We start from the raw sequence: 20114 nt of genomic DNA, 5'->3' as shown, positions 1-20114 counted from the left end.
AAATTAGCACCATTTTTCTTGCAGGAAGTTATTACATCCTTACAGAAATATCTGCTGGTGTATTCACTATACTAAGACATTGTATGAACAAAGTAGTCTTGAAAATTCTGGTCTCATGAAGTTAGCATAACATTGTTTGACAAGATAAAATGTCAAAAAGGTTTGACAGAAATTGAAAACATTTTGACATTTTCTGGCTCTTGTCACAGGTCTTTCTTGTCAAGATGTGTGATAGCTTGTTGAAAAAGAAACTTTCTCCACATTAAAATAATGTGACCTAAAAGTGTAAATGTAAATGCAAGCATCATTATGAAATTTGGGGCTTGATGTTAAACTGATTTCTTGATTTGCTCTATTATCCTTTTGTTTTCTCAAATACTTATATAAAGAGCGATTTTGAAAAGATTTTTGAACCCATTGTCTTCACTTGTGACATTATTTTCATGATTTGGACCCATTTTTGTATAAAATTTTGAGTTGTCTACATGTGTAAATAAAAAAGATAAGTGGGCTTTGTTTTGCAACATGTTCTGGACTAACAATAACTAGGCAAATTAGACAAAATTAATCAATAATTGACACATGCTAGATGTTATGTAATGTTGATTCCCAACACTTGCAAAGTGAATCAAATGCACACAGATCTGATCTCGGTACAAATTTGCATCAGCTTGGCCCGGGATGAGTTAATGGTAAAGTTTTCCTTGGCACAGCCAATTGGTACTCCATCAGGTCGAGAGGAAAAGTAGTTTTCCTGAATGCTGCACTTGTATTCTGTATGTTCCATGACAAATATTATTGCACTAGATAAATTAAATAGACCGCATGATGGAACATCAATTGTACAGACTTATAAATGTAAAGGGACCTGGTGCAAATATTTGGCCATGAGAAATTTTGATAGTTACATTCAGTATAAATTATGACTTGTTTTTTTTAATGAAACCTGAATCTGCATGTAAAACCAGGTTATATTTTCTCCATCCATATAATTCTCATGAGTCTGCCATAAGGTGAATATTATGTTATGCTGATGCCCATCCATACACTACCAGTTTGTTTCTGCACAGTAACTTGAGTTCTCCACCATCTGTAGTTACAAGACCATGTAGAGGCTTGCATTTGGGATAAGAAAGAAGTCCATTAACTTCAGCTTCAAAAAGTCAAAGGTCATGGTCACTCTTAAAGAAAAATAGGTTCTGCATCATAACATCAGTTCTAAATCTCATACCTGTACCAGACTTTGGGGATGACTTGCACTTGGGGTAAAAAAAAACCCACTTCCATTTATTTTGGGGTACTGCAACTAAAAAATCGAGATCACTTGCATAATGGCAGTAGTTGTACATGTCATACCTGGACCAAATTTTGCATGGCATGGATGTGGAGGAAGGAAGAAGCCTATCAACTTTGGAGTCTAAAGGTCAAAGTTCAAGGTCACATGTCATAAAACCATTGTTTGTTTTTCATGCAGGTTTGGAGTTGTTGAAGATGCAGACAGCAGAAGAGGATTTGTCATGTCTTCCTACATTGAGAGTCGCTGAAATTGATAGGAAGATTAAACCTGAACCAACAGAGATGGTCTCTATACGTATGTGAATTTAACATTTTGTGGTGTGAACATTGAGATGGTCTCTATACATATGTGAATTTAATGTTATGTGGTGTAAACACAGTGAGGGTCTCTATACGTATGTGAATTTAACGTTTTACGGTGTGAGCATGGTGATGATCTTTAAACCTAATATGTGAATTTAACATTATATGGTATGAACACAGCGATGGACTCTATGTGTATGTGAATTTTATGTTTTGTGGTGTGAATATTGAGATGGTCTCTATACGTAATTGAATTTAATGTAATGTGGTATGAACACAGCAATGGTCTCTATACATATGCAAATTTAATGTTATGTGGTGTGAACATTGAGATGTCTCTGCATGTATGCAGATTTAATATTTTGTCTTGTGAACACAGATGGTCTCTGTGCATGTGAATTTAATGTTATGTGGTGTGAACACAGAAATGGTCTGAATATATGTGAATTTAATGTTATTTGATGTGAACACTCTATATGTAATATGTGAATTTAATGTTTTATGGTGTGAACACAGCAATGGTCTCTGTGTATGTGAATTTAATGTTATGTGGTGTGAACACAGAGATGGTCTCTATACATATGTGAATTTAATATTTTGTGGTGTGAACACAGAGTTGATCTCTATACATATGTGATTTTAATGTTTTGTGATGTGAACATTAAAACATTTTCTGTTTGTTCCTTATTGGGATGATATTGTCTATTCATTATTCAAAACTCCTGTGTCAGATAAATTTCGGATTCTTTTCTTTATGCAACACAATTATTATTATGCTCATTATTGTTTAATTAAAGTTTCTTTTTCATGCAATAAATGAAAATGTTCTGTTTTTGAAGATCTTTGTAGAGATATAGGTAATTGATCATTAAGTTGATCAAATAAGTAACTCCGAAGAGTGAACTGATTTTTGGGTTGATATTTTCCAATCCTCAAACTCTTTTAGGTCAAATTGTTAATGTCTATAATATAGAAGCAACATTGGACTAATAATATAAAGTAATAGATGAGACAAAGAAGAACGAATAATAAGATACAAAATATTTGTTACCATAGGTTTTTAATTCATTTATTTTACAATAAAATGTGTGATTAAAATATAGTCTTAAAATTTCAGTTATAATTGTTTCATTAATAATTTTATTTTCTAATTTACAAATAATAATAATTTTGATTTATGAATAATGTTCTTGTTCCACAGATGGTGTACCACTTCAGTACAGTGCTCAACCTACCAATGAAGTCACATATGTAAGGATGATGTCAGATATAAGTAAAGTACCAGATGAACTGAAGAAATATGTTCCCCTCTTCTCTGGTGTTATTACAAAGTGAGTTTCTTCTTAACATAATTCCCTTCAGTTCTCCATCATGAGCCACTGTAATGCTTTTCAGACACATTATCCAGTTATAATGTTGCAGGTACCTGGAAAATCCAGCCCTCAAAAGTTAAAATAGATTTTTGCTATTCTTTTTGACTTTGTTTAGCAACATAAGTGCTAAGATATCTATTTGCTTAGGTGGAAGTGAGACAAGAGTGGTCTTCCCTTAGAGGGGTTGGTACCAAATCCAAGCAGCTGTCATTTACTACTTCAGCTCATGGTGAGATGCATTCTTTTTCTTACGGTCTCGGAAATACTGAACTCCTTTTTTTTATAAGTTCAGTGATTTTGTTTGTGTAGTTTTCTCACGCCAGGGAAGTATTCTCCATCAGTTTTTCAGTCTGTTTCTTCATCTTCAATGTAGACTTCATTTACATAATTTCGTCATATGATAAATTTGTTGGCACCATCTCAATTGCCTCCCTATGGCTGAATGTACTTTTAATTTAATTTGGTATTCTACATTGTTTGTAAATTCTGTCAAGTAACTGTTCTGTAGTTGAATGTTATAAGGTCATGCATGTAATGTTGCATGTTTTAAGGTCATACATGTGATATTACATATTATAAGGTCATGCATGTAATGTTATATGTTATAAGGTCATGCATGTAGTTTTACATGTTTCAAGGTCATGCATGTAATGTTACATGTTAGAAGGTCATGCATGTAATGTTACATTTTATTAGGTCATACATGTAATGTTACATATTATAAGGTCATGCATGTAATGTGACATGTTATAATTGTTGTTGTTGTTGTAGGGTTTAATGCCATTTTTCAGCACACGATAGGCTATACATGGCGGCCAGTATTAACGGTGGAGGAAGAACCCGGGAAAACCCCGGAAAGAACCACCGACCCACGAGAAGCTACTGACAAGCTTTCTCACATATCCACATTGGCTGAATCTGAGACTCGAACCCACACAGACAGAGGTGAGATGGCAGTGATCCGTAATGGAGAGCACTTTAGACCACTCTGCCACTTGGGGCCCCTTACATGTTATAAGGTCATACATTTAATGTTACATGTTAGAAGGTCATGCATGTAATGTTGCATGTTTTAAGGTCATGCATGCAATGTTGCATGTTTTAAGGTCATGCTTGTAATGTTACATGTTATAAGGTCATGCCTGTAATGTTACATTTTAAGGTCATGCCTGTAATGTTACATTTTAAGGTCATGCATGTACTGTTGCATGTTTTAAGGTCATGTATTTAATGTTACATGTTATAAGGTAATGCATGTAATGTCATTTTTCTTCATTCATTGTATCCTCATCACAATATGTTAAGTGTGATACTCAACTGCTTTAAGGTGAGTGTGCAAATGCTGTGCTTTTTCCATTTAGAGGTGTCAATGCAGATAATTCAAGCTGGCTGAAGACAATCACAATTCATGTATAAGCTGTGTGGTATGCAATTGGGGTCCATTCTTGCAACATGTGCTCATGCTTGTCTGCAGATGAATGGTTGACCATCTCTGCCAGACAACCAACAAAGGCAAAAGAGAGAGCTAAAACTATGGTGACCTATAACAGGATAGCCTGTAAAAAATTAGGCACCATATGCCGATCACCTTATTGTTATATATATTTGATTTGATTTATATCTGATTTAATTGTTTGTAAGTTTTAAAATCTTTTTGTTTTTTTAATTTCATTATTTGTCAAAATAATGTAGTTTCATTTACTATGAACTCGATGCGTTTCCAGAAAATAGTTTGACCTTGACTGTTCATTTTATAAACACTTAAAGCTGACATAGCAGGGATCGTCCTGGGCTTCGCCAATGTCGCAAATTGCGATTTTTTTTCCTTATTGGCGACAAAAATATCCCATCTGGCGATTTTTTTGGCGACATACTTTTTGGTTATTTAATTTGTACATACAATCATGGATTTGGACTGAATAAATTTAAAGCCAGAATGAAAGGAACCCATAAACTTGACTAAGCAATGCATTGGAATCAATCAGTTACACAAACGGTCCTTTGTTCTTATTGACAACCCTATCTTTACAGTGCATTGTTACATCATAATCTGCTTATGCTGACATCTGGGCTGAGTACTGTATGCTGCGATACAGTCAGTCATGCTACCGCACTATACCTACAACTGACCGACTTCTGAAGACACGAATAGAACAGATACAATTAATTGTATGGCTAATCATTCTGTTTTTTTTTTTTTATACATATACCAATACAATAGTTTTGCTGAACCTTCATAGAAAACTGATAACCTTTGAAGTACCGACTACTGTGTATAAATACAAAGCAAATGGAAAAAATCTCAATCACAATTACATCTGTCGCCAGTGCAGCATTTTACTCATTGATCTTTTTCTTTTGCCATCAGTCCCGTGTTACGGCTGCAGAGACTTAAACTCCGCAACAAGAAATAGCAAAAAAAAAACAAAAAAACAAAACAGTTTTGCATAATTAATAATAATTATTTATTTCTCAAAATACAGGAGTGAAAGAATCCCTTAATTGGGTGTGAATTTACGCTTATATATACGGTCCAATATTGCCAGGTGTTGACTCGTGTAAGTTTCATTCGTGGGAATGGAGATCCTATTTTTCTTGTCGAGAAAATTTATACAGCATTCAGTGGTCATTCTTGGGATTTAGGAAGCAATTCGCTACAAGCTTTGTGAAGCTAGCCATGGGGGGGGGGGCGGGGGGGGCTGCTGAGAGACTACTGGTGTCACCTGTCTGCACTGTGGACTGTGAACGTGGATTCAGTAAGATGAACCTCATAAAAACTGACATCAGAAATAAGCTCTGCATCTCATCTCTCGAGAATTTAATGAGAATCAGCATGTACAGATGTGAAAAATTAGACTTTGAAACTGCATTCAACAAGTGGGCAGCCCTAAAATCGCGACGGATCTTCATGTAACACTTTGTAACATTTTGTTAATGCTTGTTGTAATTAAAGTATTAACTAATCCATCTTTTGTAATTTTCATTGCCTGTTACATTAATAGACTAAATTAACACTTGGAAAAATGTACACTACTTTTTTTGGCGACACTTTTTGAAAATTGGCGACAAAATATTGAGGTTGGCGATTATTTTGGCGACAGCTTTTTGAAAGCCAGGACCATCCCTGCATAGTTCCGACCTTAATTCAAAATTAGTAACAGTCATGTGAACAAGTTTTTTTAAATTTATTTTTATCGTGGGAATAATAAGGGTGAGATCAAGGCTGTATTGAATTCGTGACCCTAGGCTTGTAAATAGTTTTATTGAAGTAAAGAACTTTTTTTATTTTATTTGAGTAAAATGATTGGTTCTTGTTAGGGCTATTCTGAGAGTATGTGATGTAAACATGATCACGTGACCCTTATCCAGGCATCTGTTTTCCACAATATTCAAGTTTTAAACCATTGCTTAGAGAGAGATCTGTCAGTTAGGCTTCTAAACATTGGGACGTAAAGGTGTTTCTATTGTTGAATCATTTTGGGAATTACATTTTAATGTTTATTCAAATTATTTGGATTCTAAAAGAGTAATTCGTTTCTCTGGAGATATTTTGAATGCTCATACAGAATTCTTGAACAAAGACATTTCTTAAAAATTTGATTTGGATTTCCAAAACCGGAGTGTTATTGCTTGTATTTCTACAAGGAACTTTAGACAACCACACTATACAGGATACAGCATATGTCATCTCCTTCCATCTTGGATACTTCATTTGGACTCGAGCTTGAATTCATTAGAACATTTCATTTTTAAGACTTCTGAAATTTAATTTGTGGATTATTCTTGGATTATTTTTGGATTTGATTCTTGAAACTGTAAGTTCTTATTTTTTCATTTTTACAGTATTTTTCCAGGTAAATAAATAATTTGTTAAATTTTTTCAAAGCTTGTTGTTTTCACTCTTTCTTGTCTTACTGTTTATTTGAGCCTAAACCGTAACATGAGATTATTTCCAGCACGGCCTCGACATACACCTTCAACTTCCATGACTATGCATGATACTAAGGGCTGTATCATTTAAATATACATGAGACTAAGAATGATATAGGGGCTGTACCATTTAAATATACATGGGACTATGCATGATACTCAGGGCTGTATCATTTAAATATACATGAGACTAAGAATGATAAAGGGGCTATACCATTTAAATATACATTGGATTCAGGGAAAGCAACTTTAAAAAAATACTTATAACAGTACTGAGGTCACTCTAATGGTTATGACATATCATTGAACTTCTAAACTAAATGTATTGGTTACTACTATAAGTTTCCTCTATTGTGTCTGACATATATTTTACTGGAACAGCCCTAACTTAATTCTGAATAAATTACACAAAATCAGCAATTTTAATCCCACAGCTGATAAATGAAATACTTGCTTAAACAAATTCATAGCTTTAGATGCATGAAACCAAATCTACTCCTTTGTCATCTGTTTTCTCATTTTGTTCACTTTTTATGCCATGTCAGTTTGGACATGTACAGGACCATAGGTATCAATCATTTCATTGGTGTTGTTGGTCTTATCAACAATGGTTATGGTTTTGGGTGAAGCTTTTCTATTTGTTCATAAATTTTGAATCCTGGAATGAATAGCTATCCTACCTGAATTGTAGATTCATTTACCCTTATTCTCTCTCAGACCGTCTGGCAGGGTCAAGGTCATTTGAAAATCTTGGGTAGATGTTTCATGTTTTTGTTCTACTGGTTGTAGACCAGATAGCTTATTGGGATGGCCTTTTGTCTGTCATCCATTATCCATTTGTTAGCACAAGTTTTCCTTATCGATACTTCTTCTAAACTATTTTCCTTATTGGTACTTCTTCTAAAATACTTTTAGAATTGCTATGAAACTTTAAACGTACATTGATCACAAGGTCATGTTGGTCCCAAATGAAAATAGTGTTGCTAACAAATTCAATATGGCCACCACAACATCCACCTTGAGAATCTACCTCTCCTGAAGGAATGGTCATATCTACATACTGTTTTTTGGTAAAGACTTCATATAATATTTAGTGGATGCTAAATGAAAATGATGCCTTTGACATCCAATATGACCAAGGCAGCCATCTCAAAAAAGACTTACTGCTATTCCTCTTGAATGTATGGTCATATCAACATGGACATTCCACTGAAAGACATCTTATGCTATCTAGTTGATCGTAAACAAAAATAGAGCTGATATGACTTCAGATATGGCTAGCATGTCAGCTGACTTTGAAATCTTTGTGATTGCTGCTCCGCCTGAATGGAAAGTCAGATTGACATGGGCTATTCACGTGAACATTTTTGTGTCTAGTTTGTCTTGAATGAAATGGTGCCACTTGGCTATCCAATATGGCCACCACAGTGACCATCTTGAAAATCTTGTTCTAGCTTCTCCTGAAAGGATAACCATATCAATATGGGATTTTAGACTTAAAGACCTTTCGTGGTATCTAGTTGGTGATAAATGAAAATGGTGCTTATCTACTGTCCAGTGTGGGTACTGTGGCAGCCATATCGAGAATCGTGTGATCGTTAATACAGTGGAACAGAAAGTCATATTGACATGGGGTTTTCACCAGAAGACTTCTTATGATGCTTAGTAGGTCCTAAATAAAAATAGTGTGTTTCTGACATCCAGCATGTCCACCTTGAAAATCTTTGTACAGGGTTCATACGTTTTTTTTGAAGGTCTTTGACAGTTTGTGTAAAATGAGATAGCATTTTCAAGGCCTTAAAAGTTTGGGAAAATTGAGCAGATGACTCTAAGGTCTTTAAAAGTCTTTGAAAATTGAATAAACCCAAGCATTTTAATTTCTTTCCATAATTGCAGATAAAAGTTGTACAAGGTTGTTAGATTCAAATGTAGTCAACTTTTCCTGGTTTCTTTATTTTGATGACCCGTTCAGTTTCATTTCATCATTAAACAATATTGTAGTATTTTGTTATCATTATTTTCTCATATAACATAACTTGTATACAAAACGTTAGTGAAAGTAGGTCTTGGAAATCTATGTTTACGGTCTTTAAAAGTTTGGGAAAAGTCTTTGAATTTATCAATCAGAATTCTGTATGAACCCTGTTTATATTACTACTTATTCCTGAATGGAAAGTCATATCAGAATGGGGTTTTTGATAGAAGACTAATTCAGATATTTATTTTGTCCTAAATGAAACTGTTGCTGATGCAGTACCTTGAAAATCTGGTTATCCCTTACTTCTTCTAGATAGAAAGTCACATCAGCATGAAGTTTTCACAATAAGACTTATTAAGATGTCCAGTTATTCATGAATGAAATGTTCAGTTAGTCAGGAATGAAATGTCTAGTTAGTCATGAATGAAATGTCTAGTTAGTCATGAATGAAATGTCCATTTAGTCATGAATGAAATGTCCAGTTGGCTATGAATGAAAATGATGCCATTTCAAAATCCAGTTCATAGTGGCCATCTTGAAAAATCTGGCAGAATGGTGATTATACTGACATGGGATTTTCATCATAGAATGTATAACAATGTCTAGTTGGTACTAAATGTATACAGTGCCACAGTGGCCATCTTGAAAATGCTGTTGCTTCTCCACCTGCTTATATTGGCATGGGATTTTAAGTCTAAAAATGACTTGTATCACACATTACTGGAAATTGGTTTGAACAGTAAAGCATCAGTCCCATTGAGGGACTCTTATTTTCCATAGCCATAGATTACAAATCCTGGGAAGTATAGCTGTCATACTTGGACAGTTGAATCGTGAAGCTATACCCTTAAATATTCTTGAAACCATACCCTCCATTCTTGTAATGTGTACAGCCTGTCATCCATTTGATGAGTTTCTGTAAAATATATCTCTCAGAGATTTAAATTTGCCTTACATATTTTGTAGCAATGTTAACAATGGAACTAACATTTTGTTAATTTAGTTTTCTTAACATTTTTAACTTTTATGCCTAATCATGTTCTTTGGTGGTCTGGTTTTCAAATTATATTTTTTCAATTATAGGATGGGTGCAGGACCATATGACTACAAACAATTTTCCCACCAAGTGGAGCTGTACACTGGTGGCCTTGGTTCTGGTACTCACATTACAACAGATCCTAATGACTGTTTGGCCTTGGAACAGGTAATTCAAAGAGTTTTTAATATGAATTATGAGGTGGTGTGACCTAGTCATAAACTCCACAGGTGCAGGATCAGGAGGTCATTTCTTTGAGTTCCACCCTCAAAGGGGCCTGAGTGGCCAAGTGATCTGAGGTGCTAACCTTTACAGGTCATTCACACATCTCAACTCTTCAATCAGCCAATTAAAGGATTTAAGTCACCTACGCAGCTAGTGCTTTCGCGACTGGTTAAGTCTCGAAGGTCGAGATTTTCAATTGATCGCGACTGTAGGAATGGAGCCACTATAGTCCTGCTTTTATGTGCGAATGAAAAGCTACCAAAGCAATAGAACTCTTCAATTTAATGTCATTGGAAATGGATGCCCAGATTTTGGTTAGCTTATTCCAAGTTTATGAAAATGAATGAATAGAAACAATACACACAAAATCAGAATTCCATTCAGGGACCATAAATGAAAAGCTTCTAGATTATAACTGAAATATATATATAAATGGAACGAAAATAAATGTGGATTTGGCTATATTACACATTTCAGGGTCTTGTACATACCATCATCGACCTGTGGTTAACCTGCAGTTGGCTGGCATCCCATTAAACAAGATTGATACACTCTTCTTCACTTCCTGCTACAGTAAAACCTGTTATGAGAGACCACCCCTTCTGCCAACAGAAAATAGTCTCTCAAGACAGGTGATCTCTCTTAACAGGTTTGTGCAAAAAGAGCAGTTTCCAAAGTCCAGTTTCAGAACAATTTAAAGAAAAATGACCACAATCACTGTACACATAGTCTATTCTTTAATAATAGTTCTTGCTAAAATATTGTATGCATTCATCTGAAAACAAAATTATATAGCAATAAAGATATACTTCTATCATTAAACATGAAATCATATATACATTCGAAGATCTCATGTACATGTGTTAGCATATAAAATTATTTTTGATTTTCTTCTTTTCCTTTATAGCACCCTAAATGTGTTTTACCAACATTTAAACTGCTATTTTGCGAGTGGTCTGCTCTTTTTCATTTCTTTCAAATATAATAATTATTTTCTCCAGCATTAAAATTTGTCTCTTTTTAGTTGAGGTTCTTCCATTGTTATTGATGTACTTGGTGTTAACATTATTGTCGTTGTCGTAATGGGGTTTAATGCCATTTTTTCAGCACAAGATAAGCTATATATGGCAGCCGGTGTTAATGGTGGAGGAAGAACCCTGGAAAGAACCACCGACCCACAAGAACCTACCGGCAAGCTTTCTCACATACCCACATTAGCCGAGGTTAACATTATTAGTTCTCAGTTTCAATAACGACGGTAAAAATGGTTTTGACTATGCTTCAGGAAAATATGAAAAATCTATACATGTGCATTTCATATCTAATAATTAATGGAATAAAAAGAAAAATTTGTTTCATCCAGAAACAGAATCATTTACTTAAGAGACCAAAGAAGACATACAGGGATTAACTCTATAAATAAATGTGAGTAACCCAGTCACACCAACTTGAATATACAGCTTGGTGTTTGGGATGTAATCAATGTAACATCAGGGAAATAAACCCCAACAAACATCACACGCCTTTATCACTATTAGTTGAATCACTTGCTGGTTTAATAGACAAAAGACCTTATTCACCCCAAGCAATATGGATTAACTCTAAAGACAAACAATATATGCCCCCACTACCTTAATTTCGGCAGTTTGCAACATGTACATTAGCCTGGTTTATGGATCGTACAATCTGTCGCTATATTCCAACTGGTAGCCAGACCATCACTGCCTTTTTGTTCTTTTTAATGCGTGTTTTTCATCAGAATGATTTTTACTGTTCAAACGATCATTGTTACAAATGATTACATAAAGGTCCGTGATGTCTTCTGTTCTCACAATACGCCGTTCACAGAGCTGGATACAGGGTCCTATTTGTACATTTGGGCAGTAGTTACCTTAAGGCGGGAACCAGTCTAATTGTTGGAATAATCTACATGTTCTTTAATCTGGCTTACAATAGTAAATATAAAACACTATAAGCATACCTGCAAAACTTAGATACCAATAGCAAGCCTAATTTTTTTTTTAGAATGTGTAAGCAGTCATTCTTACAGGGATTAAAAAAATGTCTGTGGAGTTTATCCCAACTTTTGCAATGCAGTTGTTTATAGCATTGTCAAAATGCATGTTTTGCAAAGACATTGAGGTCCCATTCAGCAGATAGTCATTTATATAATAAAATCTGTCCATAGATAACAGTTGTGATCGGAAATGACAGGTGGTCACTCATAGCAGCTTGTACTGTACTGAAACTGGGTCAAGTTCAAGCTGATGTGCCATTGGTTGAAACCTTAAACACCTAACTGCACATGAATGCCACAAACAAAAGAGATGAAGTGTGTTGACGGATGTTGTATGCAATGAACTGCTTGTAACAATTTGTATGCTTTATTATTCAGTTGGTCAACAAAACAGCATTATAATTGATTACATATATACCATAACAGGTCAGGCTTGAATTACTCCATGAAGACCATTAGATGGTTTTACTAAGGGACTGTCTACACTGTACGGTATGAAAATTTAACTTATGAATTTCATTTGCAAGACCATTTATACATCATTTTCAGTCTTTTTCAGGGCCTTATATTTAAGTCTTAAAATAAATTTCTTTTTCAGGGCCTTATATTTAAGTCTTAAAATAAATTTCTTTTTCAGGGCCTTATATTTTCTTCTCATTGTCTGGAGAGAAACACAGAAAAGATGTTTTCATTATGGACTGAAATTTTTCGCAAGTAAGTACATCCGTTAGCTGATATATATGATAGATTATAATGAATGAAGGACATACAGACATTGGTAACCATATGTTATATGATGGAGAATTTGAAAATTTTAGCTGTCCTCAGCCAGTCCTCCATCATGGCCTCCTGTTGAGGTCATACATTTCTGATGTTCTTTCAGGGCCTCCTATTGATGTCATACATTTCCAATCCTCTTAGATGGTCTCCTTTTGATGCCCTACATTTTCAATCCTCTTTCAGGGCCTCCTATCAATATCATGCATTAACAATCCTCTTTCAGGGCCTCCTATCAGTATCATACATTTCCGGTCCTCAGAGGTGCATTTCAGATGTGAAATCATGGATGACATGTAACAAGATGCAGATGAATGATGATAAAACTGAGGCCATTCTGATCACAACACAAAGACTTTCTCATTCACATCCTTTACCTCAAACAATAAATATCAGCAACAACAAAATTAAATTCACACAATCAGTATGAAAGCTAGGTGTTACTCTGGACAGTACTCTCACATTGCACCAGCATGTCATGAACATATGCAAGGCTGCATATCTTGAGTTGAGACGCATCAGCTCCATTCGCAAATATCTTTTAGTTGATGCCACTAAAACACTTGTGTGTTCATTAGTACTTACAAGACTGGACTATTGTAACTCAATTCTGTCTGGTTCATCTCAATATCTACTCCAGAAACTTCAAAAAGTTCAAAACACATCTGCTCGGATCATACTTAGAGTACCATGATCAGAGCACACCTCCCCGCTGCTCTGTACCCTACACTGGCTATCCATTCAATCCAGAATCAAACAAAAAATTTGTTCTCTGTGCTACGTTTCACTGATGGACTCCAGTCCAACATGCCTATCCGACCTCACCCATGTATACACACCAGCAAGATACTTATGCTCCTCTTCTGACAATCGTATACTCATTATTCCCACTATGAAAACAAAGTCATATGGACAGTGTTCTTTTGCATACCAGGGCCCAGCAACGTGGAATGAATTGCCCACTGAACTTAGACACAAAGACACAGAGATCCCATTCAAGAGATCTCTTAAAACTCATTTATTTCAACTGCAAGAACAAACTTAAAGACCTAATAATGTTTCCTACCTTAAATATTTTCAGCATGTTTTTTATGTTTTATAATTTCATGGTGTTTGTTTTTGTAATCATATCATTATATGTTTTTTATGTTATAGGTGTTGTTTAATGTTGTAAAGCGCTTAGAGCTTCTAAAGAATAGGCGCTATACAAAGTCCTCATTATTATTATTATTATTTTAGGCCTCTGTCAATATCATACATTTCCAATCCTCATTTAGGGCCTCCTGTTGATATCATACATTTCTAATCCTCTTTTTGTGCCTTCTTATAAATTTCCAATCCTTTTTCTTGGCCTCCTATTAGTATCATACATTTCCAGTCCTCTTTTAGGGCTTCCTGTTGGTATAATGCATTTCCAGTCCTCTTTCAGTGCCTTCTATTGATATCATACATTTCCAATCCTATTTCATGGCATTTCCAATCCTTTTTCAGAGCCACCTATCATGGTCATACATCCTCTTTTAGGGCTTCCTATTGATATAATACATTTCCAGTCCTCTTTCATGGCATTTCCAATCTGTTTTCAGAGCCTCCTATCGTGGTCATACATCCTCTTTTAGGAACTCCTATTGATATACATTTCCAGTCCTCTTTCATGGCATTTCCAATCCTTTTTAAGAGCCTCCTCTTGTGGTCATACATCCTGGTTTCACCTCAACAATCTTGTGCTAGTTACCTATAGGTAATTTTTTTTAATTGGCAATATAGCCTGTAATGTGCTGATGTGCCATTAGACCCTTTACCTTCATGTATGCATAACTCCCCAGAAAATCCACAATTTTTCTTTAGTACACAGACTAAAGTAAATTATGGCATAGAATTTAGAAATGAAAGACCCTGAGACAGCATCTTGTGAATTAGTGACAAATGTTACATGAATATTTTGAAAGACTTGAAATGTGTCAGGTAAAGAAATGCATGCATCATTAATTACAAGGTCAGACAAAATTAACAGATTCAGTGCTATAATGGTAATGCTCATTAAAAAACTTTAGTACCTTTTTTCCAGTGCTGACCTCACAGACAGTAACAGGCTAACAACCCTCATAAAAATGACCGCTGCTGACATGGCAGCTAGCTTGTCACATGCAGGCCACAGTTACGCGATGACACACTGTGCATCACACCTCTCCCCTGCAGCCAGTCTGAAGGAGCAGTTCTCTGGTGTAACACAGGTTTGTTTTCTTGTACTTCACTGGGTTGCTTTCTTTATAAACTTTTTTCTGTCACAGCCAGTTTCAAGGTAACAATTTTTGCTGTACCTTTAAAGCAAAATATATGATTGACTATTCTGTTGCCAGTAGTGGCAATGACAGTGTTTTCAGTATTAACAATCACATCAAAATTATGTCCCTTTTTGAGTGAAAGCTTTTGCATTTGCCTTCATGTCTCAAATACTGTCTCATGCACAGTCAATAAACATCACAAGTCCATTCATGTTTAGAATGTTTGTGTACCTGTGCCCAAAGATCAAAAGTAGATGCCAGTGATCTACTTTGCATACTTCAGTGATTGCATTAGGTATGTTAGTCATGCACTACTGAAGTTGTCAAAACATAAGCTTTTGGCAGATTTCATTTTGCTTTAATATGGAATTGTTATAACAGACCTGCTAACCCTTACGATTTGTTTTAAGTCTTAACGAAAATGACCGTTCATATATGGATTTACAGAATAAAAGCAAAAGCATAAAAAAATGATTCTTGCTGAAAAATCTGGATAATTTTTTCATCCATGTTTGATTTGAATCTGGGTTTGATATTATAACTAGAGGAGTTAGGGAACAAGACTGACTTTACAGCAGCACCTCAGATTCTTTAAATTGCACATATTTTTCATGCAAACTGTTTGCATGATCAAACTGTTCATCAAAGAATTTTTAACAAATGGTGTCCAGCAAGTGATGCATGTTGAAGATGAAAAGTATTAATAATCAGCACAAAAAAATAAAAAGGAGTATTCAGATTCTTGTGAATTTAAGCAGGAAGGACACAGTTTATGTTTATTGGATATCACATGCCATATTTACTGTCATGATGTGATATATATTCCTTTATATTGTTAGACTTTTCTGTCTTAACTTTACGTGTATCTTATATGAAAATGTGTGGGGTTTATAAAGCAGGATATGTAATTTAAATTTATTTAAACTATAATTACTTGCATAAATTTGCTGATTCATCAAAATAAATCTAAATCTTTCTGTTCAACGCACTGTCCAAAAAAACCTAAACAGATTTGATTTTGATCACCCCCACCCCTATATCATTGCAGAGGTCATATTGTATTGTCTATGTCCATCGGTCCCATCGCATTCTATCCTGTGCAATCTTAAATTTTTCGTTTTTTTTTTTAACTGAGTAAGTTTCAAAGGACTGCATGGAATGAAGCTAGATTTGGTATAGGGCTGTATGCTGGGAATACTTGCCATCTGTACTTGCTCACAAGTCAGGTGTGAAACAGGATAGAATCTGATCTGCCATGGCATAATGCTCTGGCAGATTACAGTCTATATTATACTGATTACTCCTAACAAACTGCAGAGACTCAGGTCAGCTGGAAAAGTATAAGCCAACATATCTGGGTTTATACAGTCTGCATTTGGATATGATGTATGAGTAAGTATTTATGGTAGGTAAAGCTTTCTGACAAAATGAAATGGAGTTTAAGCCCCCTGTTAGACTTAGAACTTTACCCTTGAATTGCATCACATTATGGCAGTTTTATTGATTAGGGATTCTAAAATGACTGTATATGTTGGGCATGACCAACAAATCTGTTTTCCAATTTGACAGCTGGATGTTGGCCATAATATGCACATAACTCTTGCATTGGTTTGGTCATTTTGTTTTTCCAATTGTTTGAACACATTGTAGCTGCAGTGATGAAATAGGTGTGTAATCTTACAGTGTAGATACTCAGCTTATAAAAACTCTATTATGGAATGATCGCCGTAGGATCTACTCTGTCTGCATAACATCAAGACTCCAGATACCGTTTGCTTTTTAACCATGTTGTCTGGCAATGCTGCAGTACCTGTAATACAAAATGTGTGTAGCCTAGACCATTATTAAACAGAATAAAGATAATAGCAACAAGTAACTTTTTTATCATCCTCAAGGCATGTTTGAAGACCTGGTCTTTCAAATGAGACTTGATCGTAAATGCCCATCAATTTTGTGTTAAGCATTTGTGAAGTGGTAACAGTGCTTTCAGTAATTAAGTACATTTTAAAAGCATTAGAGCAGTATAAAGTACTGTTGTTGGGTGAAATTCTGTAACGTAGATTTGTGAAAGAAAAAAATAAATAGTTTCTAAGATAACTGGTGAAGTATGTATGGAAGGATCACTACTAAAACTGAAGTACAGAAAGATCACTACATAAACTGAATTGTGCAAGGATGACTACTAAAACTGCACTGTACAAGGATAACTACTATAACTGCACTGTGCAAGGATGACTACTATAACTTAACTGTGCAAGGATCACTACTAAAACTGTACTGTACAAGGATCACTACTAAAACTGCACTGTGCAAGGATGACTACTATAACTTAACTGTGCAAGGATCACTACTAAAACTGTACTGTGCAAGGATCACTACTATAACTGAACTGTGCAAGGATCACTACTAAAACTATACTGTGCAAGGATCACTACTAAAACTGCACTATGCAAGGATGACTACTATAACTTAACTGTGCAAGGATCACTACTAAAACTGTACTGTGCAAGGATCACTACTAAAACTGAACTGTGCAAAGATCACTACTAAACCTGTACTGTGCAAGGATCACTACTAAAACTGTACTGTGCAAGGATCACTACTAAAACTGCATTGTGCAAGGATCACTATTAAAACTGAACTGTGCAAGGATCACTACTAAAACTGTACTGTACAAGGATGACTACTAAAACTGCACTATGCAAGGATGACTACTATAACTTAACTGTGCAAGGATGACTACTAAAACTGTACTGTGCAAAGATCACTACTAAAACTGTACTGTGCAAGGATCACTACTAAAACTGAACTGTGCAAGGATCACTACTAAAACTGAACTGTGCAAGGATCACTAATATAACTTAACTGTGCAAGGATCGTTACCACAACTGAACTGTGCAAGGATGACTACTAAAACTGAACTGTGCAAGGATCACTACTAAAACTGAACTGTGCAAGGATCACTAATATAACTGAACTGTGCAAGGATCACTAATATAACTTAACTGTGCAAGGATGACTACTAAAACTGAACTGTGCAAGGATCACTAATATAACTGCACTGTGCAAGGATCACTAATATAACTTAACTGTGCAAGGATCACTACTAAAACTGAACTGTGCAAGGATCACTAATATAACTGAACTGTGCAAGGATCACTACTAAAATTGAACTGTGCAAGGATCACTAATATAACTGAACTGTGCAAGGATCACTACTAAAACTGGACTGTGCAAGGATCACTAATATAACTGCACTGTGCAAGGATCACTAATATAGCTTAACTGTGCAAGGATCACTATTAAAACTGCACTGTGCAAGGATCACTAATATAACTGAACTGTGCAAGGATCACTACTAAAATTGAACTGTGCAGGGATCACTAATATAACTGAACTGTGCAAGGATCACTACTAAAACTGAACTGTGCAAGGATCACTAATATAACTGCACTGTGCAAGGATCACTAATATAACTGAACTGTGCAAGGATCACTACTAAAATTGAACTGTGCAAGGATCACTAATATAACTGAACTGTGCAAGGATCACTACTAAAACTGAACTGTGCAAGGATCACTAATATAACTGCACTGTGCAAGGATCACTAATATAACTTAACTGTGCAAGGATCACTACTAAAACTGAACAATGACTACTAAAACTAGAGCAACTGCAGATCCAGCACTGAAAACGATAGTTTCTGGTGCATTTAATATTTGAGTTTCTCAATGTTCTTTTTTGTTGTTATAACTTATAATACATCCTTTTTAATATTTGTATAATCGATTTTGCAATATCTGGCTGCTGCCTAATTTTCAGGAAAAAATAACTGGCAAGAGTCATTAGAAATTTGGGATCCCTGGTACAAAAATATATCTAATTTAGACTATAACAAAATAACCACATTTTTGTTATCATTTGTACAGGTATCTTTGATGAAAAAGATTGCTGAAAGTTCTGACCAAAGTGAAGTTATAACAAATTTGCAAGAGATTAGCAAGTATGTGATGAACAAGGACAACATGAGGTAGGGACAAGGATCAAACATTTTTTAGCTCATAAGATTGTAAGGCCAAGTGAACTTATGGGACAGCCTTTATTTGTTGTGCATCATCGCTTGGTAAGCAATTACTTGTTACCACTCTGAAGTCCATATTTGTGATTCAGTTTTAATCAGACTTGGAATATGGGTTTATATCATCAAAATCTCAGACTTGTTCAATAAAGAGCAAGATCTGTGCATATTAATGAAGCGTTCTTGCACCTGATTGGTTGGACTTTTCACTCAGGAAGCCATATATCTGGTCCGAGTTTGATCAACTTGAAATTTGGGCTTGGGGTTGTTCCATTTAAACATAATGGTACCCAGTGAAGGCAGTTGTTTTAACAATTTATGCCAGGGTACTTCGATTTCACAGAGTTCATATTAAAATGATAAGAAATTTTAAATTGCATCTATGGGTGAGTACCCCTCTTTAAAAGTGTCTTCCCTGGGTCCACTGTATTGTTTAATGGAACAGCCCGTTTATCTTCAAGGTCTTGGATGGAATCAGTACTGACCAAGATCCATGGACATTAAAGAGATGCTCCTGCTTCAGATTGGCTGACCTTGTTTCTGCTTTGAAGACATTTTGATCAAACTGCTTATATCATCAAGATCTTATGCAAGTTGGACTATGATTGAGATGTAGACATATTAATACGTTGATCTTGTATTAGATTGGGTGAGTTTGTTCCCAATCAGGAAGTTGTATTTCTGACAGTTTCGATCAATCTTATGGGTTTATATCATCATTATCTTGAATCATTTCAGTGATGAGTTAAATTGACATATATTAATGATGTAATCTTGTTTCTGATTGGCTGAGCTTGGTACAATTTGGAAGTCCTA

At 35.1% G+C, this 20114-nt stretch overlaps 1 protein-coding gene across 1 annotated transcript in view; it reads left to right on the top strand.

Annotated features, from left to right (window-relative positions):
• LOC149790141 (presequence protease, mitochondrial-like) overlaps nucleotides 1-20114 on the top strand; it is a 72907-nt gene that overhangs the window by 33952 nt on the left and 18841 nt on the right. The window contains exons 15-20 of the mRNA XM_089972120.1: nucleotides 1475-1591; nucleotides 2801-2930; nucleotides 9964-10084; nucleotides 12796-12872; nucleotides 15004-15169; nucleotides 19150-19250. Coding sequence (XP_089828246.1) covers nucleotides 1475-1591; nucleotides 2801-2930; nucleotides 9964-10084; nucleotides 12796-12872; nucleotides 15004-15169; nucleotides 19150-19250 — 712 coding nt within the window. The remainder of the gene's footprint in view (nucleotides 1-1474; nucleotides 1592-2800; nucleotides 2931-9963; nucleotides 10085-12795; nucleotides 12873-15003; nucleotides 15170-19149; nucleotides 19251-20114) is intronic.

The sequence above is a fragment of the Sinohyriopsis cumingii genome, chromosome 10, assembly GCF_028554795.1.
Source record: "Sinohyriopsis cumingii isolate HCF-2022 chromosome 10, ASM2855479v2, whole genome shotgun sequence".
Lineage (NCBI taxonomy): Eukaryota > Metazoa > Mollusca > Bivalvia > Unionida > Unionidae > Sinohyriopsis > Sinohyriopsis cumingii.
This window is presented reverse-complemented; position numbering and strand designations above follow the sequence as displayed.